Source organism: Pongo abelii, chromosome 7 (assembly GCF_028885655.2).
Source record: "Pongo abelii isolate AG06213 chromosome 7, NHGRI_mPonAbe1-v2.0_pri, whole genome shotgun sequence".
NCBI classification, from domain to species: Eukaryota; Metazoa; Chordata; class Mammalia; order Primates; family Hominidae; genus Pongo; species Pongo abelii.
Window position 1 is genome coordinate 40,100,984 of NC_071992.2, and position 25,806 is coordinate 40,126,789.

The 25,806-nt window shown below is 46.2% G+C and overlaps 1 protein-coding gene and 1 non-coding gene across 2 annotated transcripts; both read right to left on the reverse strand.

Moving 5' to 3' along the window:
- Positions 1-12,740: 12,740 nt before the first annotated feature.
- Positions 12,741-25,731, reverse strand: LSM1 (LSM1 homolog, mRNA degradation associated). Its single transcript, XM_009243703.4, has 4 exons — positions 25,593-25,731; positions 21,303-21,371; positions 19,126-19,241; positions 12,741-13,248 (listed from the first exon to the last, which is right to left on the reverse strand). The coding sequence occupies exons 1-4, from the start codon at positions 25,636-25,638 to the stop codon at positions 13,078-13,080; spliced, it is 402 nt and encodes a 133-aa protein (XP_009241978.2). The 5' UTR covers positions 25,639-25,731; the 3' UTR covers positions 12,741-13,077.
- Positions 15,415-15,520, reverse strand: LOC112134732 (U6 spliceosomal RNA). The gene has a single exon (XR_002916095.2). It is a non-coding gene; the product is annotated as a U6 spliceosomal RNA (small nuclear RNA).
- Positions 25,732-25,806: the final 75 nt, after the last annotated feature.

Here is a 25,806-nt window from a genome sequence, read left to right on the forward strand (position 1 = left end):
GCTTGGTATATTCAACTGTCAATTTATTTACTCATCCATTTATAGAAACCACCTTTCCCAAAGTCCTGTTCTGAGTGAGGGTTCCTCTCAGGGGTCTGTGCTGGAGCAAGGATGACCTCTCCTGGCTGAGTCGGGGGGCAGGGGTGGGGTGGCGGGGCAGCCCTATCAGCATACGGCAGAGAGAAGACCAGGGCCTGGGCCACGCCCACACCCTTCCTCACACTTTCCCCCCAGTAGCTTTGTCTGGGTGAGCTGGGCTGGGGGTCTTGGTATGTGCAGAAAGCTTGAAAAGACAGGGCATGGGCTGGGCACAGTGTCTCGTGCCTGTAATCCCAGCACTTTGGGAGGCTGAGGCGAGCAGATCACAAGGTCAGGATTTTGAGACCAGCCTGACCAACATGGTGAAACCTCGTCTCTACTGAAAATACAAAAATTAGCTGGGAGTGGTAGCGTATGCCTGTAATCCCAGCTACTCAGGAGACTGAGGCAGGATAATCACTTGAACCCGGGAGGCAGAGGCTGCAGTGAGCCAAGATAGCGCCACTGCACTCCAGCCTGGGTGACAGAGCAAGACTCCATCTCAAAACAAAAACAAAAACAAAAAAAAACAAAAATTAGCCAGGCGTGGTGGCAGACACCTGTAATCCCAGCTACTCAGGAGGCTGAGGCAGAATTGCTTGAACTTGGGAGGTGGAGGTTGCAGTGAGCTGAGATCACACCATTGCATTCCAGCCTGGATGACAGAGCGAGACTCCGTTGCAAAAAAAAAAAAAAAGGAAAAAAAGAAAAGACAGGGTGTTGGGGTGTTCACCCTAGTCTTTGCACTTTAGGGGCCCTGTCAGGCTGAGCAAGGCCCCACGAGGCCTCTGCATTTCCCACTCACCCTCACCCAGGTGCAGCACGTGCTGGGCTCTGACGGAATCTCTTCCCTTTACAGTGACCTTGAGGCTGCTTTTAAGCCAGATTCACTGGGCAAGAATATTGGGAGTGGAAAAACTCACACTGGAACTGCCCCTGGCCCAGGCCCTGCTCCCAGTGGGAGGGAGTTCTGTGTGCTGCCACCACCTCACAGAGGCAGAGGGGAGCCCTAAAAATGGGGAGCAGTGCCAGGGCCCCATGCACTCTCGCTGTCTCCCCGACTCCAGACAGGGTGAAAGGGACAGGATCTGCTCAGAGCCAGGCCTGGCACTTAGAGCCCATATAGAATAGGGGAGTTGTTCCCCTGGTCCCCGATTTCCACCCTGGTGATGCAGTCAGGGAATCCTGTGAGCAGAGGCTGCCCAGAGGCACCGGGCCCCTTCCTCAAAACCTCCTCCAGGAAACCTTCCTAGACCATCCCAGTCTTCTGGAATGCTGGCTCCTCCCACCACACCCTTACTGTCAGTATCACTTGAGGGGCTTAGTTCTGGTCCTGATTTGTTGAATGGTTTGTGTGTGTTTGCTTGTCTCTTCTGTGGAATTATCTCCCCAAGGCAGGTGCTGGGTCCACTTTCCCCCTTAAACGCTGTCCCCACCCTCAGCACTCACCTCCAGCAGAGACACAGGGGACTTTTGCTCCTTCTCTATTAAAACTCTTTTTTTTTTTTTTAATTTTTAAAAATAGAGATGGGGTCTTGCTATGTTACCCAGGCTGGTCTTGAACTCCTGGGGTCAAGCCGTCCTCTTGCCTCGGCCTCCCAAAGTGAGCCACTGTGCTTGGTGTGCTCCTCCTCTATTGAGTGACCAACTGGGAAAGCAGCTAGGGGTGCAGGTATATCTTTAGATTCAGGAAACCTGCGTGAAGGCATTGTTTCCAGCCCTGAGAGAGTCCCCAAGAAAGATAGCAGGGCCTCTCCCCCGTCGCCAGCCTGTGCCTAGGCCCTCTACCTTTCAGAGAGGAGGTGCAGCGGATGAGCTGGGCAGGTGGGGCGACAGCTCCCCCGGCTCCTCCCTCTGATCTGCTGGGGCATGTGTCCCTCCTGCACATGTGTGCCTGCAGGCCTGCCTCAGCGAGGTGGGGGGAGCGGGGAGTTGGTTATTATGGGACAGGCCATGCAGATGATGATCAAGGCCCTGCTGCTGCCTTCCTGTGGAGAATTATGGCCATTCTGAAAGGGGTGGAGGTGGTGTGGGAGACGGAGGATAGAGCCTATGGCTGTGGCTGATGTCAGAGGCTGCCATTGACTCCCGGGGTGGGGTGGTTGGGAGGTGGTGCTGGGTGACCTCTGCAAGGGCCAAGGCTCTCTTCCTTATCCTTTCCAGGCAGAATGACTCATTAACTCTCTCCATCCCTCTGAGCAGTAAAGCGGTGAGAGAGGTCTGGGAATTTCCTCTGGTTCTGGACCATCTGTATCTGGCTCTGCTTTTTGATGAGGGCAGAGCTTCCAAGAAAGGAGGCCAGATGACCATGGCAGGCCATGGGGGAGGAGAGCCAGGAGGCCAGCTCAGGTGGTGTGGATGTGCCATGCTGGAGAGGAAGGCCCCCAGGCCAGCCGAGAGAGCCAGGGCTTTGGAGCAGAAAAGAGGATTCCTTCCTTCCTTCCTTCCTTCCTTCCTTCTTTCCTTCCTTCCTTCCTCCCTCCCTCCCTCCTTCCCTCTCTCCCTACCTCCCTCTCTTCCTCCCTCCCTCCATTCATTCAACAGTCCTTTCCTGAATGTCTCTATGTGGCTGTAAAGTTAGGACGATATGAGTTGAACCATAGACCCAGTATGGACAGTCGTAGGGCAGATGAGGTGTTTTGGAAGTAGAGATGATGGAACCTCTAATTCTATGGGGGAGGGAGGAAGGAGTGTTATGGAAGGCTTCTGGAAAGTATGATTGGGAGTTAGCTAGGTTTGTGGAGGGGGTTGAAAATGGAGAGTTGATGGGGTAAGGGTGTCCCAGGTAGAGCAGATGGCCAGCAGCTTGGAGGAGACTCTGAGGGCTACGAGCTGGCTGTCAGGGGGAGCTTGGGCCATTCCACGTGGCCTCGGCCTCCCAAAGTGCTGGGATTACAGGCGTGAGCCATGACGCCCAGCCTCTTTTTATTTTCTGCATCCTCTCAGGTTAGTTATAAGGTTTAAATGAGGTAACAATACATCAATACCTCACAAGATAAAGTCCAGAATTCTTAGCACAATTCCAATTTGGCCATTCCAGTTCTCACCTGGATTCTTCTACCCAGCAGTGCTCAGCTCCCACTGTGGTGCCTGCTGCCATCCGTCCCGTGCATACCTTCTGTGTTCCAGGGATACTTGCAGTGCAGTCTCCCCTCAGAGGCTGTCCTCTGTGCCTTTCCTCACCCTACTCTTTAATTAGAATCCAATATTTTGGCCCGGCATGGTGGCTCATGCCTATAATTCCAGCTACTCGGGAGGCTGAGGCGGGAGAATTGCTTGAACCTGGGCGGTGGAGGTTGTGGTGAGCTGAGATCGTGCCATTGCACTCCAGCCTGGGCAACAAGAGCAAAACTCCGTCTCAAAAAAAAAAAAAAAAGATCCAATATTTTACATTTTGACCCCACCTTGATAAATGTTTATCACAGTATCAATAAGACTCTTGCCAATTTCTCCTTGTTTTCCTTTTTTTTAATTTGAAACAGAGTCTCACTCTCTCACCCAGGCTGGAGTGCAATGGCGCGATTTCGGCTCACTGCAACCTCCGCCTCCCAGGATTCTCCTGCCTCAGCCTCGTGAGTAGCTGGGATTACAGGCACGCACCAACTCGGCTAATTTTTGTATTTTTAGTAGAGATGGGGTTTTACCATGTTGGGCAGGCTGGTCTTGAACTCCTGACCTCGGGATCCACCCACCTTGGCCTCCCAAAGTGCTGAGATTATAGGCTTGAGCCACTGTGCCAGCCCTTTTTTTTTTTTTTTTTTTTTTGAGACAAGGTCTTGCTCTGTTGCCCAGGCTGGAGTGCAGTGGTACAATCCCAGTTGACTGCAGCCTCAATCTCCCAGGTTTAAGAGATCCTTCCAGCTTAGCCTCCCAGATAGCTGAGATTATAGGTGTGCACCACCATGCCCAGCTAATTTCATTATTTTTTGTAGAGACAGGATATCACTATGTTGCCCTGGGTGGTCTTCAGCTCCTGGGCTCAAGCGATCCTCCTGCCTTAGCCTCCCAAAGCTCCGGGATTACAGGCATGAGCCACCGGGCGTGGCTGGGTTAACCTTTTAAAATCTCCTGTCTCTCTCTGTGAAAAGTGGGGCTAATAGTTGCATCTCAGCATATGCCTGGCTGCCATCTAGCAGTCAATAAAGTTTAGGGTGATGGATGCTTACTCAACTTTAAATTCTGTTGGAGTCTCTTGTTTTCCCCCCTCACCCACCATTTCAAGCAGGTAAGCCAGACTTTTGATTTCCTTTCCCAGGAATTTTGGCAGAGAACATAGAGCATTTGGTCTTTTGTAATCACCTAAACCAGAAGAACAAACTGAATTTAGCCCTCACAATATTTAATTTGACCTACACACCATTTTAAGAACATTTTGACTTCATTGCCACTGTAACCTATAGGGACAGAAAATAGATCAGTGTTATCCAGGGACTGGAAAGGAGGAAAGAGTTAAATACACAGGGCAGGAGTGATGAAAATATTCTGTATCTTGATCGTGATAGTGGTTACATAACTATACTCAGTTGTTAAAACTTACAGAACTCCACACCAAAAAGGCTGAATTTTACTTTATGTAAATTACACCTCAGTAAACCTGACCAGAAAAAAAACTGTGTCTTGGTGGTGGATTCCCAGGCATTCTGGGTTCCTGACCTTGAGATCTGCCCAGCAGTGAGCCCTCTCTCTTCCTATTGGCCCCAGCTACGTACTTGGGCGGTGACACCACTCAGTTCTCTGGGTTTCCAAAGCAACAGGCTTTGAGGCCTTTTTTTTCCTTTTCCCTTCTTTTCTTTCTTTCTTTCTTCCTTCCTTCCTTCCCTTCCTTCCTTCCTTCCTCCCTTCCTTTCTTTCTTTCTTTCTTTCTTCCTTCCTTTCTTTCTTTCCTTTCTTTTCTTTCTCTCTTTCTTTCTTTTTCTTTCTTTCTTTCTTTCCTTTGCTTTTCTTTTCTTTCTCTCTTTCTCTCTTTCTCGCTCTCTCTTCTTTCTCTCTCTCTCTTTCTTTCTTTCTCTCTCTCTCTCTTTTTTTTGGATACAGAGTCTCGCCCTGTTGCCCAGGCTAGAGTGCAGTGGCACGGTCTCGGCTCACTGCAACCTCCGCCTCCCAGGCTTAAGCGATTCTCCTGCCTCAGCCTCCTGAGTAGCTGGGATTACAGGCACCTGCCACCGTGCCCCGCTAATTTATTATTATTTTTATTATTTTTATTTTTTTGAGGCAGAATCTCTCTCTGTCGCCCAGGCTGGAGTGCAGTGGCGCTATCTCGGCTCACTGCAAGCTCCGCCTCCCGGGTTCACGCCGTTCTCCTGCCTCAGCCTTCCGAGTAGCTGGGACTACAGGCGCCCGCCACCACGCCAGGCTAATTCTTTCTATTTTTAGTAGAGACGGGGTTTCACCGTCTTAGCCAGGATGGTCTCGATTTCCTGACCTCGTGATCCGCCTGCCTCGGCCTCCCAAAGTGCTGGGATTACAGGCATGAGCCACTGCGCCCGGCCTAATTTTTGTATTTTTATTAGAGACAGGGTTTCACCATTTTGGCCAGGCTGGTCTTGAACTCCTGACCTCAGGTGATCTGCCTGCCTTGGCCTCCCAAAGTGCTGGGATTACAGGCGTGAGCCACCGCGCTTGGCTGGAAAATTAACTTTTGATCTTTGGCCACTTAGGTGAATACAGGACCAGCTTAATTGGTAAAATCAAGCACCCTTAAAGCAGTCTTTTGCTCCCATTATCCACAGGACCCCTATAGGGTGACATGCAAGATGGGGGTGGGCACTGCAGCCCACATCTGCCTGGAGGACAATTAGGAGGAGAACAGGTAGAAGAAAATCTTTACTTCCAGCAACCCTGACAGGCACCCAGCTCCCTGTCCAACCCTCACCCCCATGTTTTCCTGGGATGCTTTTCCAGATTTTTTTTTTTTTTTTTTTTTTTTGAGATGGAGTTTCACTCTTGTTGCCCAGGCTAGGGTGTAATGGCATGATCTCGGCTCACTGCAACCTCTGCCTACCAGGTTCAAGCGATTCTCCTGTCTCAGCCTCCTGAGTAGCTGGGATTACAGGTGTGTGCCACCATGCCCAGCTAATTTTTGTATTTTTAGTAGAGACGGGGTTTCATCATATTGGTCAGGCTGGTCTTGAACTCCTGACCTCAGGTGATCTGCCCACCTTGGCCTCCCGAAGTGCTGGGATTACAGGCATGAGCCACCAAGCCGGGTCTCAGAATTTTTTTTTAACACCAATTACCTCCAAACTCTTCACACCTGAAGGGCTATGGCCTGCACTAAAGGCTGCCTCCACAGTAGGGAAACGTCTCCATATTCAATGTAAGGACTGATCACTACTAATTATCCTACTCCTGGCTGCTCAGTGGTTCCAACTGTCTTCACCTTTTGGGGTCATACTGGTCTCTGAAGCATATTGGTAAGCCAGCCTGAACTTACTTCATGCTTTCATCCATCCATCCATCCACCCATCCATCCATCCATCCATCCATCCTTCAACAAATACATACTGAGACTTAATGCACATTAGGCATCATTCTAGATGCTGGGGATACAAGAGTAAACAAGACAGACAGAAATCCATCCTTAAGGGTTTACATTCTAGTGAGGGAGGGGAGCAAACAGTAAACAGGTAAAATATATGTCAGATGGCAATACTTGGTAGGGCGAAAAGCTGGAAAGTTACAGATGGTGATAGGGGTTCTTTTTTTTTTTTTTCTTGAGACTGAGTCTCACTCTGTCACCCAGGCTGGAGTGAAGTGGCATGATCTCGGCTCACTGCAACCTCCACCTGCTGGGTTCCAGCGATTCTCCTGCCTCAGCCTCCCGAGTAGCTGGGTTTACAGGCGCCCGCCACCATGCCCGGATAATTTTTTTTTTTTTTTTAAGTATTTATTGATGATTCTTGGGTGTTTCTCGGAGAGGGGGATGTGGCAGGGTCATAGGATAATAGTGGAGAGAAGGTCAGCAGATAAACACATGAACAAAGGTCTCTGGTTTTCCTAGGCAGAGGTCCCTGCGGCCTTCTGCAGTGTTTGTGTCCCTGGGTACTTGAGATTAGGGAGTGGTGATGACTCTTAAAGAGCATGCTGCCTTCAAGCATCTGTTTAACAAAGCACATCTTGCACCGCCCTTAATCCATTTAACCCTGAGTTGACACAGCACATGTTTCAGAGAGCACGGAGCTGGGGGAAAGGCCATAGATCAACAGCATCCCAAGGCAGAAGAATTTCTCCTAGTCAGAACAAAATGGAGTCTCCTATGCCCACCTCTTTCTACACAGACACAGCAACAATCTGATCTCTCCTTCCTTTCCCCACACTTCCCCCCTTCTTTTCAACAAAACCGCCATCGTCCTCATGGCCCACTCCCGATGGTCGCTGTCTCTTCGGAGCTGTTGGGTACACCTCCCAGACAGGGCGGCCGGGCAGAGGCGCTCCTCACCTCCCAGACAGGGCGGCCTGGCAGAGGCGCTCCTCACCTCCCAGACGGGGCAGCCGGGCAGAGGTGCTCCTCACTTCCTCCCAGACGGGGTGGCGGACGGGCAGAAGCGCTCCTCACCTCCCAGACGGGGCGGCCGGGCAGAGGCGCTCCTCACTTCCCAGACGGGGCGGCCGGGCAGAGGCGCTCCTCACCTCCCAGATGGGGCGGCCGGGCAGAGGCGCTCCTCACCTCCCAGACAGGGCGGCCGGGCAGAGGCGCCCCTCACTTCCTCCCAGACGGGGTGGCGGCCGGGCAGAGGCGCTCCTCACATCCCAGACGATGGGCGGCCAGGCAGAGACGCTCCTCACTTCCTAGACGGGGTGGCGGCGGGGCAGAGGCTGTAATCTTAGCACTTTAGGAGGCCAAGGCAGGCGGTTGGGAGGTGGAGGTTGTAGCGAGTGGAGATCACGCCACTGCACTCCAGCCTGAGCAACATTGAGCATTGAGTGAGCAAGACTCCGTCTGCAATCCCAGCACCTCGGGAGGCCGAGGCGGGCAGATCACTCGAGGCCAGGAGCTGGAGACCAGCCCGGTCACCACGGCGAAACCCTATCTCCACCAAAAATACAAAAACCAGTCAGGCGTGGCGGCCTGCGCCTGCAATCCCAGGCACTCGGCAGGCCGAGGCAACAGAATCACAGGAGCCCGAGGCAGGGAGGTTGCAGCCAGCCGAGATCATGGCAGTACAGTCCAGCTTCGGCAACAGAGGGAGACCGAAAAAAGGAGAGGGAGACCAAAGAAAGGGGAGAGGAAAAAAGAAGGAGAGGGAGACCGAAGAAAGGAGAGGGAGAGGGAGAGGGGGAGGGGGAGGGGGAGGGGGAGGGGGAGAGGGAGAGGGAGAGGGAGAGCTTTTTTTTTTTTTTTTTTTTTAAGACAGAGTCTCATTCTGTAGCCCAGGCTGGAGTGCAGTGGTGCGATCTCGGCTCACTGCACCCTCTGTCTCCCGGATTCAAGCGATTCTCCTGCCTCAGCCTCCCAAGTAGCTGGGATTACAGGCGTGCGCCACCATGCCCAGCTAATTTTTGTATTTTCAGTAGAGACGGGGTTTACCATGTTGGCCAGGCTGGTCTCAAACTCCTGACCTCAGGTGATCTGCCTGTCTCGGCCTTCCAAAGTGCTGGGATTACAGGCATGAGCCACCACACCCAGCCAGGGGTGCTATTTTAAAGGGGCAGTAAAGGGAGGGGAATGTGACAGAGATCTGAAGATAGTGAGAGAAGGATTCATGCAGATTTCGGGGAATAGCATGTGTTAAGCCCAGAGATCAACAGATTCAGCCCCATCCAGGGCACAGGTGATTTTCAGGAGTTGAGAAGAAAGATAGGAAAATGAACGTGGACTTAAAAATTTTTTTTTCTGTACCTCAATGGATGCAAATACTCTTTTCCTTCCTAGTTGAAATAAGCACATACAAATTTACTATAAGTTAAGGTAGTATTTTTCAAATGTTTCTGACAGCCAGCCACAGTAACAAATTTATTTTACATCTCCAATATCTGCATACATGCAGATAACAAATTTCACACATGGCCTAACTTTATTATATGTGACGCGCTTTGATTTCTTTCTTTTTTTTTTTTTTGACGGAGTTTCACTCTTGTTGCCCAGGCTGGAGTGCAATGGCATGATCTTGGCTCACTGCAACCTCCACCTCCCAGATTCAAGCGATTCTCCTGCCTCAGCCTCCCGAGTAGCTGGGATTACAGGCATGTGCCACCATGCCCTGCTAACTTTGTATTTTTAGTAGAGATGCAATTTCTCCATGTTGGTCAGGCTGGTCTTGAACTCCTGACCTCAGGTGATCCACCCACCTCGGCCTCCCAAAGTGCTGGGATTACAGGTGTGAGCCACTGTGCCTGGCCTTTTTTTTTTTTTTTTTTTTGAGACGGAGTCTCACTGTCACCCAGTATGCTCCTGAGTGGGAGGGTCGTCCTAGGTGGGACGACAGGCGCATGCCACCACACCTGGCTAATTTTTTGTATTTTTAGTAGAGATGATATTTCGCCATGTTGCCAAGGCTGGTCTCGAACTCCTGAGCTCAAGTGATTCACCCACCTTGGCCTCCCCAACTGCTGGGATTACAGGCGTGAGCCACCTGCACTCTATTTTCTCTTCTAGTCCACTCAAAAAAGAAATTCTGGGCCACGTGCAGTCAGTCATCTTGGGCAGGTGTGCCTACTCTGCCTCCTGGCCTACCCCTTCTGCTGTCTGCACTGTGCTTGGCCTCCCTGTCCTGGCCCACTCACACTCCTGTGAGGAAAATGATACTTTCCAGCCTTCTTCACCTGTGATATCACTGGGATTCATCCTGACCCGGCTTCCCTGAGCGTCCATAATGGACAGTATGAGGGTACTTGGCTCCACTAAGTATCCAGAGCCTGTTTGGATTTTACCAGAGCAGGGAGGGGAGCAGATACTGCGGTTTAAACTTAGCTAAGAGCATGCAGTCTAAGAAGGTCACGGGCTAAGGGTGAAAAAAGAAGAGATATGCTGCTGTACTCAATTATTTCAGAAAAAAGATGGCCAGAAAGGGGGCTTTGGTAGATCTTCCTTATTTATTTTTCTACCCTGAAAGCAGTCTCAAGGAAAGCCCCAATTGGAAGAACTTTATTTTTCTACCCTGAAAGCAGTCTCAAGGGAAGCCGGGTGTGGTGGGGCATGCCCGTAATCCCAGCTACGCGGGAGGCCGAGACAGGAGAATTGCTTGAACCCGGGAGGTGGAGGTTGCAGTGAGCTGAGATCGTGCCATTGCACTCCAGCCTGGGCAACAAGAGCAAAACTCCGTCTCAAAAAAAAAAAAAAAGATAAAACAGAAGTATGAAATGGGACTGATTCTGAAGCCTAATAATACAAGAGTCCAGCAATGGTCGGGGAAGAAAGCATTAGATTTCAGTATCTGCAAAGACTGGCTTGGGTAATGTGAGGGCAAACCATCACACTGGGCAGTCGAGGAACTAAGAATGCTGCAGATAGTCCGGAGAGTTTCATCCTTTAGGTCCAAGTCTTGGCTGTTGGCTGTATGATAAAGGTCTAAAGCAAGACGTTACACACAATGACTGAAACCTTGCTATGGCTTGGAAATTCTTGGAATTTAACATAAGAGTAAATCATAACTCTTGCCATTACAGTGGGAATTGATGGATGTTGAAAACACAAAATAACTGTAACGAATTCACATTTCTTGGAGGTGTCACATGTTTTGAAGCAGCGGGACTCTGAAAAACAAATGCTGTCATTCTGCTGAACTTCAGAGTATCTTACTGTAGTCAGACATGTTTTTCAAAAGTTGGTATTTCTTTCTTCTCTTTATGTGGGTAGTTAATAATACATTCTATTAAACAGTAAGATTATGGGCAAAACATTAGATAAGCCATTAAGTGCAATAGTTTCCTCATAAGTTACCTACCATAAAATCAGCCAAATGATGAACAGTTCAGAAGTCAAATGGTTTGTAGGCCTTTTGGGCAGTTTTAAAAACCCCTGAGCTCATAAAATGTTGTTAATACTATAAAATAATTCACACACATACAGGCCAAGTGTGGTGGCTCATGCCTGTAATCCCAGCACTTTGGGAGGCCGAGGCCAGAGGATCACTTGAGGTCAGGAGTTTGGGAACCCACCATGCCAACATGGTGAAACTCTGTCTCTACTAAAAGTACAAAAATTAAACAGGGGTGTGGTGGTGAGTGCCTATAATCTCAGCTGCTCGGGGGACCTGGGAGGTGCAGGTTGCAGCGAGCCAAGATCTCACCTCTGCACTTCAGCCTGGGCAACAGAGCAAGACTCTGTCTCAAAAAAAAATAATAATAATAATAAATCACACACATACAAATTAGATATAAAATTTATGAAAATAACATCTTTGCTTAACAGAATATAAAAAGGAACTACCTGGAATAATCATAGTTAAAATTACTGAGAATCAGAGGATGACTTACTCAAGCCTAATCTGCCAATAATTGCCAATTTTACACGATGTCTCCTAACTCCTAGTTGAGCCCACTGTCTACTAAACCATGATTCCTTATTTATTTATTTAGAGACAGAGTCTCACTCTGTTGCCCAGGATGGACTACAGTGGTACAATCTCAGCTCACTGCAACCTCTGCCTCCCGGGTTCAAGCAATTCTCCTGCCTCAGCCTCCCGAGTAGCTGGGATTCCAGGCATGCGCCACTATGCTAATTTCTGTATTTTTAGTAGATGGGGTTTCACCATGTTGGCCAGACTGGCCTTGAACTCCTGACCTCAAGTGAACCACCTGGCTCTGCCTCCCAAAGTGCTGGGATTACAGGTGTGAGCCACCGCACCCGGCCCATGCTTCCTTCTTGAAGTACAAATCTGTTAAGCTTTTTATGCAATCCCTACTCTTCAACAATCACACAAAGTGCCATCACTATGGGCTTTCAGTCACTACAATACGATTTATGTTCCTTTTTGATGAGAATGTAAGATACTCAAGACTCAATTCAAAGGACTAGAACACCTAATTAAATTAGCAGAAAACCTGGAGAACAAGCCACCGTAAGAACATGCTGGGTCTCATGGGGACTTAGTTTGGAATAGCCATGGGTGAAGCAGGAGCAAGAGCAACCGTGATGTCATTTCTCAAACATGAGTCTTCTGCAGTAACCAGTTAACTGGGAAACAGCTGAAAGCTCCCTCCTCACGCCTGAACATTTGTATTTCTCTTTTTTTTTTGAGACGGAGTTTTGCTCGTTGCCCAGGCTGGACTGCAATGGCACAATCTTGGCTCACCGCAACCTCCGCCTTCTAGGTTCAAGCGATTCTCCTGCCTCAGCCTCCCAAGTAGCTGGGATTACAGGCATGCGCCACCACGCCCGGGGAATTTTGTATTTTTAGTAGAGACAGGATTTCTCCATGTTGGTCAGGATGGTCTTCAACTCCCGACCTCAGGTGATCCACCTGCCTCGGCCTCCCAAAGTGCTGGGATTACAGGCATGAGCCACTGCCCCTGCCGAACATTTGTAAACAGATACAAACATGGAAACAGGAGAGGACCCCTGAGATGATCGGAATAAAAATATTCCTTCCTAAGTAGCCAGCTACTTGAAACTGTGACTGAAGGGGGAAATCCCAGTATGTGGACTGCTTATACCTTTGAGAGCAGAAGCTTAATTTCATCTATTCATTACAGGCAACTCAAACTTGGAAATAACATGACACTTTTGAGATTCATATTTTATTTACAAGTAAATGAAGACTGTCCCTGTAAACTCTAATTTGGGATACGAAGAACAATATAAAGAAGTAGTTGCTGGTGCCACAGTGACGTGTGAAGGAGTCCATGCCACTGTTTCTTTAAACAGTGATTTTGTTATTTTTTTAAAAAAAAAACCCACCTACACGATTTCTTCATGTTGCATATGTAAAATAATTAAAAATAAAAGTGACTTTTCAAAACTCTACAGTCTCTGATCAAATGCGTGAGGTGGCCAGGATGTCACTTTCACTCAGCGACAGCCCCTACTCTTCAAGAGCCAACAGCCTCTGGGCAAAAGACTTAGTACTCATCAAGAGTATCTGCTCGAGGAATGGAAAGACCTCGGTCCTTCAGGGCCTGCACTTTCAACTTCTCTGCTTCCAGCTTGGTCTGCTGTTCCACCCTTTGCTCTTCTAGAATTTCTTCAATGGATACTTGCTGGAGGGGTGTGTCACTCTCCTTTTCCAAGTCCTACAAAAGAGACAGGTTTGAAAACTTCACCTGAAGACCAAGAATAGAAAGCACAGATCTCAAGGCAAATGGATTCCTCTATCAGGCTCACATTATTTTTCATAACTGTGACAGGACCTTCTCCTAGGGACCGGTGAGTTTTTCAAAGAAATGCCTGACAACACTACTATAGGATACATACTTACAATGAGGTTAATAGTGATCAGTATATATATATTTTTTTCAAGATGGAGTCTCTCTGTCACCCAGGCTGAAGTGCAGTGGCACAATCTGAGCTCACTGCAACCTCCACCTCCTGGGTTCAAGTGATTATATCCTGCCTCAGCCTCCTGAGTAGCTGTGATTACAGGCATGTGCCACCACACCTGGCTAATTTTTGTATTTTAAGTAGAGACAGGGTTTCACCACGTTGGTCAGGCTGGTCTCGAAACCTGACCTTGTGATCTGGCTGCCTTGGCCTCTCAAAATGCTGGGATTACAGGCAGTAGTAAGTATTTGGATAACAGAGCTTTATGTGATCCAAAATCCCATATTAGTCAGGATTAATTTTCTATTAGTCCAGGATTAATTTCCTTTAAAAAAAAATTAGGGCTGCTTATAGATAGCTATCTCCCCCACTGTAGAGAATCCAAGAAGGAGGTTATTGAGGCAATGTGGCCTTAAGACTTTTTTTTTTTTTTTAATTATTTTAAGGATGGGTGGAGTGGCTCACAGTTGTAATCCCAGCACTTTGGGAGGCTGAGGTGTGAGGATCACTTGGGCCTAGGAGTTCGAGACCAGCCTGGGCAACACAGTGAGACCCTAACTCCACCAAAAAGAAAAGAAAAAAAAAAGGCTGGTGTGGTGGTGTTCACTTACAGTTCCAGCTACTCAGGATGCTGAGGTGGAAGGACTGTTTGAGCTTGGGAGGCTGAAGGTCAAGGCTGCAGTGAGCCATGAATGTGTCACTGCACTCCAGCCTCGGCAACAGAGCAAGACCGTCTCAAAAAAAGTAAAAAGACAAAAATAAAAGGGATCCTCTTGCCTTTACCTCCTAAGTAGCCAGGGCTACAGGTGTGCGCCACCGTACCAGCTCTGTAGTCTCTAAACTATAACAAGACTCTTTTTCCCTTTATGGCAACAAGTCTTCTAGGGAGAACCTCGTCAGACCATTTAGGTTACTAAACCAATTTGGTCCCAATATTTTTCTCCACTATTTAAAAAACTGCTGCTTAGGTTGGGCATGGTGGCACATGCTTGTAATCCCAGCACATTGGGAGGCCGAAGCGGGCGGATCACTTGAGGCCAGGAGTTCGAGACCAGTCGGGCCAACATGGCAAAATCCCATCTCTACTAAAACTACAAAAAAAAATTAGCCGGGCATGGTGGCAGGCGCCTGTAATCCCAGCTACTTGGGAGGCTGAGGCAGGAGAAGCACTTGAACCTGGGAGGCGGAGGTTGCAGTGAGCGGAGATCATGCCATTGCACTCCAGCCTGGGTGACAAGAGTAAAACTCCATCTCAAAAAAAAAACAAAAACAAAAAATTGTTGCCTAATAAAAAATTCCTTATTTAAAAAATACATGCTCATTGTAGATAATATGGAAAATAGACAAACAAGGAAAATTTAAAAATTATCCATAATTCCAGTATGGAGGATTAACATTTTGATAATATCCCTACAATTTTTCTACATATATACTGACTTAAAAAAAAACCAACCCAGCTAGGCGTGGTGGCTCACACTTGTAATCCCAGCTACTCGGGAAGCTGAGGCACGAGAATCACTTGAATCCAGGAGGCAGAGGTTGCAGTGAGCCAAGATCACACCACTGCACTCTATCCTGGGCGACAGAGTGAGACTCTGTCTCAAAAGGAAAAAAAAAATAAAAAGTAAAAAATAAAAAATTAGCTGGGCGTGGTGATGTGTACCTATAGTCCCAGCTACTCAGGAGGCTGAGCCGGGAGGATCACTTGAGCCCAGGAGTTTGAGGCTGCAGTGAGCTGTGATCACACCACTGCAGTCAGCCTAGATAACAAAGTGAGACGTTGCCTCAAAAACAAACCCCTCCCAAAAACCCACAATGCAAATATTGACTGTAATTCGTTTTTTCACTTAAATGTGGCATAGTATGCTTAATATTTTTATTTTTGAATGCTTTATAAACATTTTTCATTAATTACTTTTAAAGATATAGAAGCCTTCATGAATTTGCGTGTCATCCTTATGCAGGGGACATGCTAATCTTCTCTGCGTTGTTCCAATTTAGTATACGTGCTGCCAATGTGAGCACATTTTTCATTTTTTTAGAGACAGGATTTTGCTCTGTTGCCCAGGGTGGAGTGCAGTGGCACGATCACAGCTCACCATGATCTGAAACTCTTGGGCTGAAGTGATCCTCCTGCCTCAGCCTCCTAAGTAGCTGGAACTACAGGCATGTGCCACCACATCTGGCATTAAATCTTTTTTCTTTTTGTAGAGATGGGGTCTTGCTATGTTGCCCAGGCTGGTCTCAAACTTCTGGCCTCAAGCATCCTCTTGCCTTGGCCTCTCAAAGTGTGAGCCACTGTGCCTGGCCCTTATAAACATTTGCTAACCTATGTCATAATGCAGAAGAACCTTGCTAAAAAAGTATCTCACTATCCACAGATTCAGCTTATTATCCTTAAAATGAATGTACAGGTATTATTTGGTGTTTTTGTAAGATGGAAAGCCTATACAAAGTATTCCTGTTTCTTACCCTCCTCTATGACTTTCAATGATAAAGTTTGGGATGGTATTGACACACAACTTCTCCAGATGCTCTGGCCTGCATACTATCACCACATGCTGCCAAGGTCTCAGAACCCACAGGCAGTGGCATTATCAGACAGAGAGAGGACTCTCACCACAGAAGTTACAATGAAAGCCACACAAATTACATAAGCAAGCCCTGCTCTGGGTCCAAAGTTAACAGCACCCAGCAAAGTATATATTACCACCTGCCCTCCCAACCCATGAGTAGCAGCTAAAGAGAGCACAGTGTTCTCGGCCTAATGCATTGCCTCTTGGGCTTTTCAGTATGTGACTTGCTGAGCAATTCATGCTGCTGTTGCTGCTTCTTCCCAACAGTCTTATTACTTAATGCTGTGTCATCTTCATCATCCTTGAGGCAGAATTCAGGGATTTCTTAACCAATATAGTGTTTATAGAAACTGATTTCTATGTATGAATTCCTCTGGGGTTGGTACATAATTTCTCCTGACTGCTGATTCACATAACCATGCAGGCATTCCTGGAACCATGTTTCTCCAGTGGTACCCCTGTAAAACTTCTGCAGCATCCAAACCATAACATATTTTTTTAAAAAGGGAACTTTTCCTCACAAAAGGGATCCAAGGAAACAACCAAACTTCAAGAACAAACACGTTCACTTCTTTCACTACACCAACACACACATCTACTTAGATGTAACTTTGTGCCAATGTAACCAGTATAAAAAGCATGTCTGCTACGTTTACTACTATAAAACAGAAGCATATCTGTGAATATTTTTTTGAGACAGTCTTGCTCTGTTACCCAGGTTGGAGTGCAGTGGTACAATCATGGCTCACTGTAGCCTCGACCTCCCTGAGCTCAGGTGAATCTCCCACCTCAGCCTCCCAAGTAGCTGGGACTGGTGATGTGCACCATCACCCCTGGCTAATTTTTGTATTTTTTTGTAAAGACAGGGTTTGGCCATGTTGCCCAGGCTGGTCTCTTGGGGCTTAAGCGATCTGCCTGCCTCAGCCTCCCAAAGTACTGGGATTACAGATGTGAGCCACTGCACCCACCCCAGTATTTTAACTTAAGTCTTTTCCTCTGATATGTTGCCTCTTCAAAATTAAATTCAGAAAGTATTTTTAAAAATCATCTATAACCCCACCACGCAGAGATGGGTCAGCTCCCCTATATACTAGCAGTATCAAGCATAGTGGCATGTACCTATAGTCCCAGCTACTTGGGAGACTGAGACAGGAGGCTTGCCTAAGCCTAGGAGTTTGAATCTAGCCTGGGCAACATAGTGAGACCCCATCTCTGGAAGAAAAAAAGTACTGGCAGACTACTTTACAGTCATTTAGTATCTCCCCATGGGTACCATGGGTACTAGGTGCTTTCAGACTTTTTTTTTTTTTTGAGACGGAATCTTGCTCTGTCGCCCAGGCTGGAGTGCAGTGGCATGATCTCGACTCACTGTAAGCCCCGCCTCCCAGGTTCACACCATTCTCCTACCTCAGCCTCCCGAGTAGCTGGGATTACAGGCGCCCGCCACCACGGCCGGCTAACTTTTTTGTATTTTAGTAGGGATGGGGTTTCACTGTGTTAGCCAGGATGGTCTCGATCTCCTGACCTTGTGATCTGCCCGTCTCAGCCTCCCAAAGTGCTGGGATTACAGGCGTGAGCCACCGCGCCTGGCCTTGTTTTAGCCTTTATGCGACACAAGAAGATAACAATTTCTGCTGCTTGGCTGGGCGCGGTGGCTCATGCCTGTAATCCAAGCACACTGGGAGGCCGAGGCGGGTAGATTGCCTGAGGTCAGGAGTTCGAGACCAGCCTGGCCAACATAGTGAAACCCTGTCTCTACTAAAAATACAAAAATTAGCTGGGCGTGGTAGTGGGCACCTGTAATCCCAGCTACTCGGGAGGCTGAGGCAGGAGGATCGCTTGAACCTGGGAGGCAGAAGTTGCAGTGAGCTGAGATCATGCCATTGCACTCCAGCCTGGGCAACAGGAGCAAAACTCTGTCTCAAAAGAAAAAAAAAAAAAACCCAAAAAACAAAAAACAATTTCTGCTGCTTAAACATGCAAGAAATGATACACTGAACTAAAATTACAAACTACAAAAATATTTTATAAGTAAGAAAAAGATATTTCATATATTTCACGGCAGCACTTGGGCAGTATTGATAGTCTGGATTAGTCATTTCTAGCTATTTCCAGTATGAGGTCTCTGAACCAACCCAACCCTGGCAGAATTATCTCCTTGCTTTCTCAAATGGCTGTTAAAAATGGCTACAAATGAAACCACTCTAAAGATTTCTGCAAATTTAAGACATGGCTAGGTATTTAGAAAACAGTATTAAAAACTTTAAAAATTAAGCAAACACCAAAGTTTTTGGTAAGAAAAAAGAAGACAGTGCTGGTTCAACCCTTAATTTCAACTACTCTTGAAGAGATTTTTATTTTCCTTGCAAACCCAATAATCAGAAATAGCAAGATGAAATCAAAGGTTTTAAATAAGATACTTAAAAAAATATCTGAGTACTTCTAGTAGGGGTGTGTGTGTGTATGTCTGCACACACGAAGACCTACAGCAACAACACCTCAGAAAATCGGATTTAACCTTTCACCTGCCAGCTGGTTTTTCTGGCACAGATGCCAAAATACCCTTTCCCTGGCTGTGAGCTAAGAATCCAAGACTGAACTCCATTCTTGGGATAGGTAATGGAAAAGCTTTTCCTATAGCCACTCTTGCCCTTTCCCCCTTTACTAATACGGATATCACATTGTACTGTACAGGCAATATGTGCTTCCCTCAAATACTGTGCATTAGCTTTATGCCATGAAAAACTACTTGTAACCAATTGTTTAAATGACTGCAAAATATTCCAACGTATGTAAGTCACACCTTCCCCAGCATATATAAATCAAGCTTTGTCAATTTTCTGCTATTAAACAAATATATTAATGAACACATTTGTTAAGGCACTGAAACAAAGTTAAGTATTCTCTGTAGCTTCCCTAAACTAATTTGGTAGTTGCCTATGAGAAGCCAGATAAAATGTGGAAAATATTTTTATTCTCTTTTGAAAAGACAAAAAAAGAAGTCTAACTAGCACGAATATGAAGATCTACAGCAGCTTAATAGTTTTCACTTACTATTTCTCCTAGTAGGACCACATTTTCTCCTCTGACCACAAAAATCCCTCGAGGAATATCACCGTATTTTTTGCCCACATGAATACGCTCCACAGTCTGATGTAGCACTAAGTTTGCTATAAGTGTATAGGGAAAAAAGAAAGCTATTTAGTTTAAACTATTGAGTAAAGGCCCATAACTCAATAATCAGTTATTTTGAACAGAAAAGATTTAGGTAAACATGATTTCCAAGCTAATTATTTTTATTTATTTATGTATTTTTTGAGACCGAGTCTCGCTCTGTCACCCAGGCTGGACTGCAGTGGCGCGACCTCAGCTCACTGCAACCTCCGCCTCCCAGTTCAAGCAATTCTCCTGCCTCAGACTCCGGAGTAGCTGGGACTACAGGGGCCTGCCACCACTCCCGGCTAATTCTGTATTTTTAGTAGAGACAGGGATCACCATATTGGCCAGGCTGGTCTTGAACTCCTGACCTTGTGATCCGCCCACCTCGGCCTTCCAAAGTGCTGGGATTACAGGCGTGAGCCACAGTGCCGGGCCCCCAAGCTTTCTAATTCTGGGGAAGGCTAAAATTTCAAATAATCTTCTCCTATTTCATTGAGTAAGACATACCAGTTAGGAGACGTCTGGGATTATGTTGGGCTAATACATGAATGACGGCAGAAATAAGAGAAATAAATTCCTTTATCAGTTAATTGCTAATACCAAAAAAGCCATAGGAAAATATAAATGAATAAGGAACTTGGAAAACTTGGGCCTAAACAACCACAGAGATCAAAACTTTGTTTTCTGGAAAGAAACAGCTTTTCTTTTTGTGTGGGTGTGTATGCGATGATCTGCTGAAGATTCAACTTTGTTTTAGTAATTAGGATTCATTTAACCCAATGCAGGTATCCATGGGTTATAATACAGCAAAAACCTATTTTTTCACCTTGACAGATAACTATATTTGTAATCTAAAAGTCAACTTAATATTCACTATCTTTCCCTCAAAGTACTCTGATGAATCTGACTTAAGAATCAGGACTCCAATTTGTTAACAATAATTATTTTTCCTCTTTCAATTAGTACTACTTGTCCTATTTGAAGTAAAGGAGAAATCTATGTTCATATCTTCCATAATCCTTTTAAGTGTTTTAATTACGTTTCTTCCTCATGCTCAAATCCAGTGATCTCACAGATATCAAATAAATGTTAGCATGAACATGAAGTTCCTTGAAACAGAAGGAAACATAATCTTTTAACTTAAGAAAAATGCAGGATGCAAAAAAAAGACAGAGGCCTCTTATTCCAATGCATCCCTATATGTAAAGTATTAAGCTTAATGTTGGGGTCCTTAAAATACAGGAAATGCCTTCTACCCAATTTTCATTGGCTAGGGAGGGATTACCTTCACTTCCGGAACTGCTCTGAAGTCATTATACCCTGCCAATTTAGAAATAAGCAGCCTTGGGCTGGGCACAATGGCTCACGCCTGTAATCCCAGCACTATGGGAACTAAGACCAGCCTTCCAGCTGTCCCCACCGATGCACCAGACATGTGAGTGAAGCTCCTTCAAACCAGCTGACTCACCTTCTAGACACCAAGGGACTGTCCAAAAGCCATGAGGAGCAGAACAACTGCCCAGCTCAGCCGGGTGGGTGGATCACCTAAGGTCAGGAGTTCAAAACCAGCCTGGCCAACATGGCGAAACCCCGTCTCTACTAAAAATACAAAAATTAGCTGGGTGTGGTGGCTGGAGCCTGTAATCCCAGCTACTTGGGAGGCTGAGGCACAAGAATCGCTTGAACCCAGGAGGCGGAGGTTGCAGTGAGCCAAGATTGTGCCACTGCACTCCAGCCTGGGCGACCGAGTGAGAGCGCATCTAAACACAACAAAACAAAACAAAACAAAACAAAACAAAACAAGCCTCTTCGGTGGACTGTTTATTTCTATCATTTGGCTCCCCCTACTGGGGATTCTATTGAAAGCCAGTTTTAGAAATGAGCTTGGAAATATATATAAGCTTTGAACCACCTAATCTGAATATATAGAAAACAATGATGTACTCACTAAAATCAGTCCTACTATGTCACACATGTGAAAAAGTTGTAGATTTCAATATTAACTAACAAAAAATGCAATGGGCAGCTGTTATTATCCAGAGTATAAGAGATGTCCATAAATTAATACATACCAAATTGATCAATGCTTCTTAAAAAGCCTATAAGCGTCCTTCCATCTCGAAGCAGAACCAAGTGCTTTTCTGGGGAGAGAGGAAAAAATCTTTTAAATGAAAACTGACAAGTTCAGCAAGTATTTAGGATAATAATTAAGTTTAAGCTGTACCACTTCCTCGGCCAATGCATTTAACGTGAAGTTCAAGTTCATTGGAAAACCGAAGAAAGAAGCACAACAGCCCGGATTTAGATAACATCAGTAGTGAAGAGAATCAGAGCAGTGTGGCAGAGTGGGAAAAGGACAGGGTGTGGCACCACGAAGCCTGACTAGCTGGCTCTAGACCCTTATGTTGGTTTTTTTTTTTTCTTTTTTGAAACAGAGTCTCACTCTGTCACCCAGGCTGCAGTGCAGTGGCACAATCTCGGCTTACTACAACCTCTGCCTCCCAGGTTCAAGCGATCCTCCTGCCTCAGCCTCCTTAGCAGCTGGGACTACAGGAGTTCGCCACCATGCCTGGCTAATTTTCGTATTTTTAGTAGAGATGGGGTATCACCATGTTGGCCAGGCTGGTCTCGAACTCCTGACTTCAGATGATCCATCCACCTTGGCCTCCCAAAATGCTGGGATTACAGGCGTGAGCCATGGCGCCTCGCCAAAGACCCTTATGTTTGACACTTAAACCATCTCAGTGTCATGTCAGTTTTTATATCTACAAATTTAGTCTAGATGACTCTTATTATCTTATTTGTAGAATTATTTTGTCCGCAAAAGACGAGCTTCTATCTCACATTTTGTTTGTAACCAGGGAATGCTTTAAATAAAAACACAATGCTTCAGGCATTTAAAATGAAGACTAACAATAAGCTAGAGCAGAAATTCAATGTTTACTGAGAGGGCATGTGCTGTTCTGGGGTCTAGACATACAGTAGAGAATGAGACTTAGAAAGTCACCAACCTTATGAATTTATATTCATGTTGGAGGAGGACAAATAAATAAGAAAATAACCTATTGTGATTAGGACAATAGAATAATAAACTAGCAAGGCAGTATGATGAAGGGAGAGAAGTGGTTACAGAAGGAAGGGTGGCAAGGGAAAGCCTCTCTGAAGAGGCGACTTTGAGCTGACACTGAAGAATGAAAATAAGCCAGTTACTAGCACACCCAGCAAAATTTCTTTCATTCCATGCCTAAAGTACTTTCTAGATGCAGAACAGAGGAAAAAGACAGTGACTCTGCCCTGAAGGAATTTATACTCTTCCTTGCGCTATAAATAAGTACCACAGAAAGCAAATCTTAATTATATGAGACTACAGAGAGAGAAGCTGTATTTCTGAAGGAGGTATCAGAGTTGGACCTTAAAAGGTAGATAATTTTAGGGCATGAGAAGAGTGATAGGAAGGGGGCGGGGGGGGGGGGAGAAGGAAATCTGTAAATTAAAGAGGAGGAAAAAAGGGCTATACATCCATGTTTAGCTAAAAGCTGAGGGTGTGAAGGGAAAAAACAGTAGATAAAGTCAGAAAAGTACTGGGGGCAGGCTGCATCTGGATTTGACTTCATAGGGAACAAGTAAACATTAAGTGATGTCGTCTGTTTATTGAGTTTGTATAAGTGGGTATGTGTGAGAGGATGGGGTGCTGAAGATGTGAGGTAAAGATGTAGGAGTTTTATGAGATATCACAAAACTATTTACCAAGAGTTGGGAATAAAATTAGCAAGCTCAGGGTGAAGGTTATTAGCTCTTTGTGATTCTAAAGTGCTATCAGGACACTTACATAGAAACATACGCAGATAGTTGGAAACAGTAAGACTGGAAAACCAAAGACATCAAGATTAGAGAAAGCAATTTTGGATAAATCTACAAAAAGATGATCTAAAATTACTAAAGTACAGGAGATCTACTAAAGATTTAAAGTAGGCCACATGTAATCCAAGTGACCATCTATTTTGGAGAACAGTAAGGGCCAGAGAGGTAAGAAAATCACCAAGTACCAGTTGCTAGAGAAATCAAGAGAAGAGAAAGAACCTGGTGGGGAGAGTATCACAGTGCTGCAAAGGAGAGAGAACACAGAAGAAGACCTTAGACGAATAACTTTGAAGAATGCAGCTTGAGTAATGTGTTCAGGATTAAAAATTAGATTGCAGGAGTAATGTAAGTATTCTATTGAAGGTGGTCAAGAAACAGACAAAATGAAAATGACTCGAGATTTGGGGATAAAGATATGAAAAAAGGGATGGGAATATGATGAAGAGAACAGAGAAAATATTTGAGATGGATAGACAGTAACACATATGAGGGGAAGAACGCAGGGGTTGGGGAGACAGAGGATATAAAAGAAAAAGGATAACAACGAAAAAAAGGTTCCAGAAGCAGTGACAGGAGACAGTAACAACAGACAGACAAAAACGGAGGAATCCTTCCTACTCAAATTAAAGGATGGGTGAAAATACAGAAAGACAGGGAGGAAACTGTGTGTTAGGGTTGGGGAGCAAAGGGTGCATATCAAATGGCTTCAAAGTTTTCATAAAGTAGGGGGTCTAGAATCTACAAAGAGGTAGGGGTTAGAGGGCCAAAGAGCAAAACTGATTTTTAGTAAAATGGCAGGATGTGTTAGAGGATATATAAGGAGAGATGAGGGCAAAAGAGCATCCTCAAGCAACTAAAATAAAACATCCTTACACATAACAGGTTCATATAGATGTTAATATATATTTAGTCCAATTACACTACATTTCCCTTACACAGCACAATAAGTAATTTGTGTTTAAAAAAATGATCTGTCGGCCGGAGGCGGTGGCTCATGCCTGTAATCTCAGCACCCTGGGAAGCCGAGGTGGGTGGATCACCTGAGGTCAGGAGTTGGAGACCAGCCTGCCCAGCATGGCGAAACCTTATCTCTACCAAAAAATGCAAAAATTAGCTGGGCGTGCTGGCAGGCGCCTGTAATCCCAGTTACTTGGGAGGCTGAGGCACAAGAATCGTTTAAACCCGGGAGGTGGAGGTTCCAGTGAGTCGAGATCGCGCCACTGCACTACAGCCTGGGCGACAGAGCAAGACTCCGTCTCAAAAAAAAAAAAAGAAAAAGAAAAAGAAAAAAGATCTGTCAACCATAAAATGATTTTTTTTTTTTCTTTTTGAGACAGAGTCTTGCTCTGTCGCTCAGGCTGGAGTGCAATGGTGCGATCTCGGCTCACTGCAATCTTCTCCTCCCGGGTTCAAGCGATTCTCCCGCCTCAGCCTCCCGAGTAGCTGGGATTACAGGCACCGCCATAGTGCCCAGCTAATTGTAGGGACGGGGTTTCACCATGTTGGCTAGGCTGGTCTTGAAATCCCGACCTCAGGCGATCTGCCCGCCTCGGCCTCCCAAAGTGCTGGGATTACAGGCGTGAGCCACCGCGCCAGGCCCATAAAATGAAATTTTAACCACAGATTCTAAATTGCATATTCACAGAGTGACGGAGACGATTGCAACTTGTTTAAAACTATGTGTAAATCATCTTGAAACAAGTTAATGAGAAAGATCACATGATTAAAACAATAAAAAATGTTGCTTGAGGAATAATGCACAGACGGAATTCAGAAAAAAGGAAAGCCAGGACAACTGCAGGCGGTTCTTTTCGCTTTTGTATAGGACTGAGCTCCTCTTCCGGACAAAAACTAGGAATAAGGGAGGTCTTCTCAGTAAAAGCAAAAGTAAACTTCTTTAAAAAAAAAAAAAAGGTTGCAAGGGATTTGGTCTTTCCAGAAAAGTCAATACCATGTCTAACAGTGGTCTTTACTACAATAACCTGAAGGTGCTAATGACCCTCACAGTAAAATAAGCTAGCAAATGGCCACACCGTAGAGCGCCTACATTTACTGCCAATTAAGTCCAACTGCCGCTGTCTTAATATTTTCGCTTTTTAATGAATCCTCTCTCTAGGTATTCCGATCCATCCACCGGTAACACGCTGATACTTCGAAATACTGCAGGTAGGAGTGGACGGGGGAGAAGCCCACCCCCGGGCTTCTTTCGTGTTCGGGCCTCTGCTGCCGCGACCCACGGAAGCAAGAATGAGTTCCATCGCTTGGGGCTCACCAGCTAGAGGGCTGGCGGAGGCTGCGAGGGGCAGAAGTAGCAGCAGGCTACTAGGTGGGCAAGCCGTGTGTACCGCAGCTGTGGAGGACATCGACGCGGAACGCCCGGATTGAGCTCAGAACACACCGGCCCCGCCCGGGACTCATTCTACAAGCTTCTTCGGAAGAAGCGCTCGCCCGAGAGGAAGGGTCTCACCCCAGGTTCCACCGGGAGGAGATGAACTACTCACTGTCAATGTCCTCGATGAGGCTGGCGGTGCCAGGCATATAGTTCATTTTGAACTGAAATAATGCTGCAATGCACAGCGGCGGGAAGCCAGCGCGTCCAAAACCTCCTCCCTCCTACCGCAGTCGCCGCCTCGGCGGGACCGAGCCCGGAATCCCGACCCAGACCAGCACTTCTGCCCCGGCTTTCAGCCGCCGGGGCCTGCCGGAAGCTCCTCC